General features: G+C 51.3%; 1 protein-coding gene across 1 annotated transcript in view; it reads right to left on the reverse strand.

Annotated features, from left to right (window-relative positions):
• Positions 1–628, reverse strand: part of amdhd2 (amidohydrolase domain containing 2) — a gene marked incomplete at its 3' end in the record, with an annotated part of 7,776 nt that extends 7,148 nt beyond the window's left edge. Inside the window, 1 exon segment of the mRNA XM_015369389.1 lies at positions 228–628. Coding sequence (XP_015224875.1) covers positions 228–504 — 277 coding nt within the window.
• Positions 629–833: the final 205 nt, after the last annotated feature.

Here is an 833-nt window from a genome sequence, read left to right on the forward strand (position 1 = left end):
CAGATTTTATAACTAACTGTAGTTCTGCTTTACACCAGTAGGTGGTGACGTGTTCACATGGAGCCTCAGGAACTGTGAGGATCAGTTGAATGATTCTGAAGCATTTAGCCGCAGGAGGCTTCATCTCACTATCACCAGGTTCTACCCACAGAAACCAGAACCTGATCCAGGAAGCTTCTCATGTTTCCTGGGAGCTGGATCTCAGAGCAGTTTAGCTAGTTAGCTGCTATCTTCTGACATAGAAAGTACACCTAGATCAGAGCTGTCGAAATGAACTGAATAGAACAGACAGTCCAGCATCAGCCTGGAATGACCTCCATCCAAAGGGTCCCCAACTATCCCATAATATGTTAAATAACTGCAGCTTTCTGAGGGCATCATAGCTCTCCCTCCAGAGCGTGACCTTTGACCTTGCCGGTACCTCTGCAGCGCGTGCCCTCTCAGGATTCTGCAGTTGACGAAGCGGCGGATCGGAGCATCAGACACGCTTCTGTTGGACGGCATGTCTCTCTCTCTCTCAGGAGGCTGGAGACGAAGCCCCGGATGGTCTCAGCCAATCAGAAGCTGCCTGTACAGGAACAGGAAGTTAGAGCGCCACCCTGTCAGAGAAAGCAGCCAATCAGACGCTGCCTGAACAGGAACAGGAAGTTAGAGCGCCACCCTGTCAGGTGTGGAGGAGGTGACTACATGGAGGAGGTGACTAGAGAGGAGGTGACTATATGGAGGAGGTGACTAGAGAGGAGGTGACTACATGGAGGAGGTGACTAGAGAGGAGGTGACTACATGGAGGAGGTGACTAGAGAGGAGGTGACTAGAGAGAAGGTGACTCCAGG

This window comes from Cyprinodon variegatus, unplaced genomic scaffold (genome assembly GCF_000732505.1).
Source record: "Cyprinodon variegatus isolate N-32 unplaced genomic scaffold, C_variegatus-1.0 Scaffold3319, whole genome shotgun sequence".
In the NCBI taxonomy this organism is placed as follows: Eukaryota; Metazoa; Chordata; class Actinopteri; order Cyprinodontiformes; family Cyprinodontidae; genus Cyprinodon; species Cyprinodon variegatus.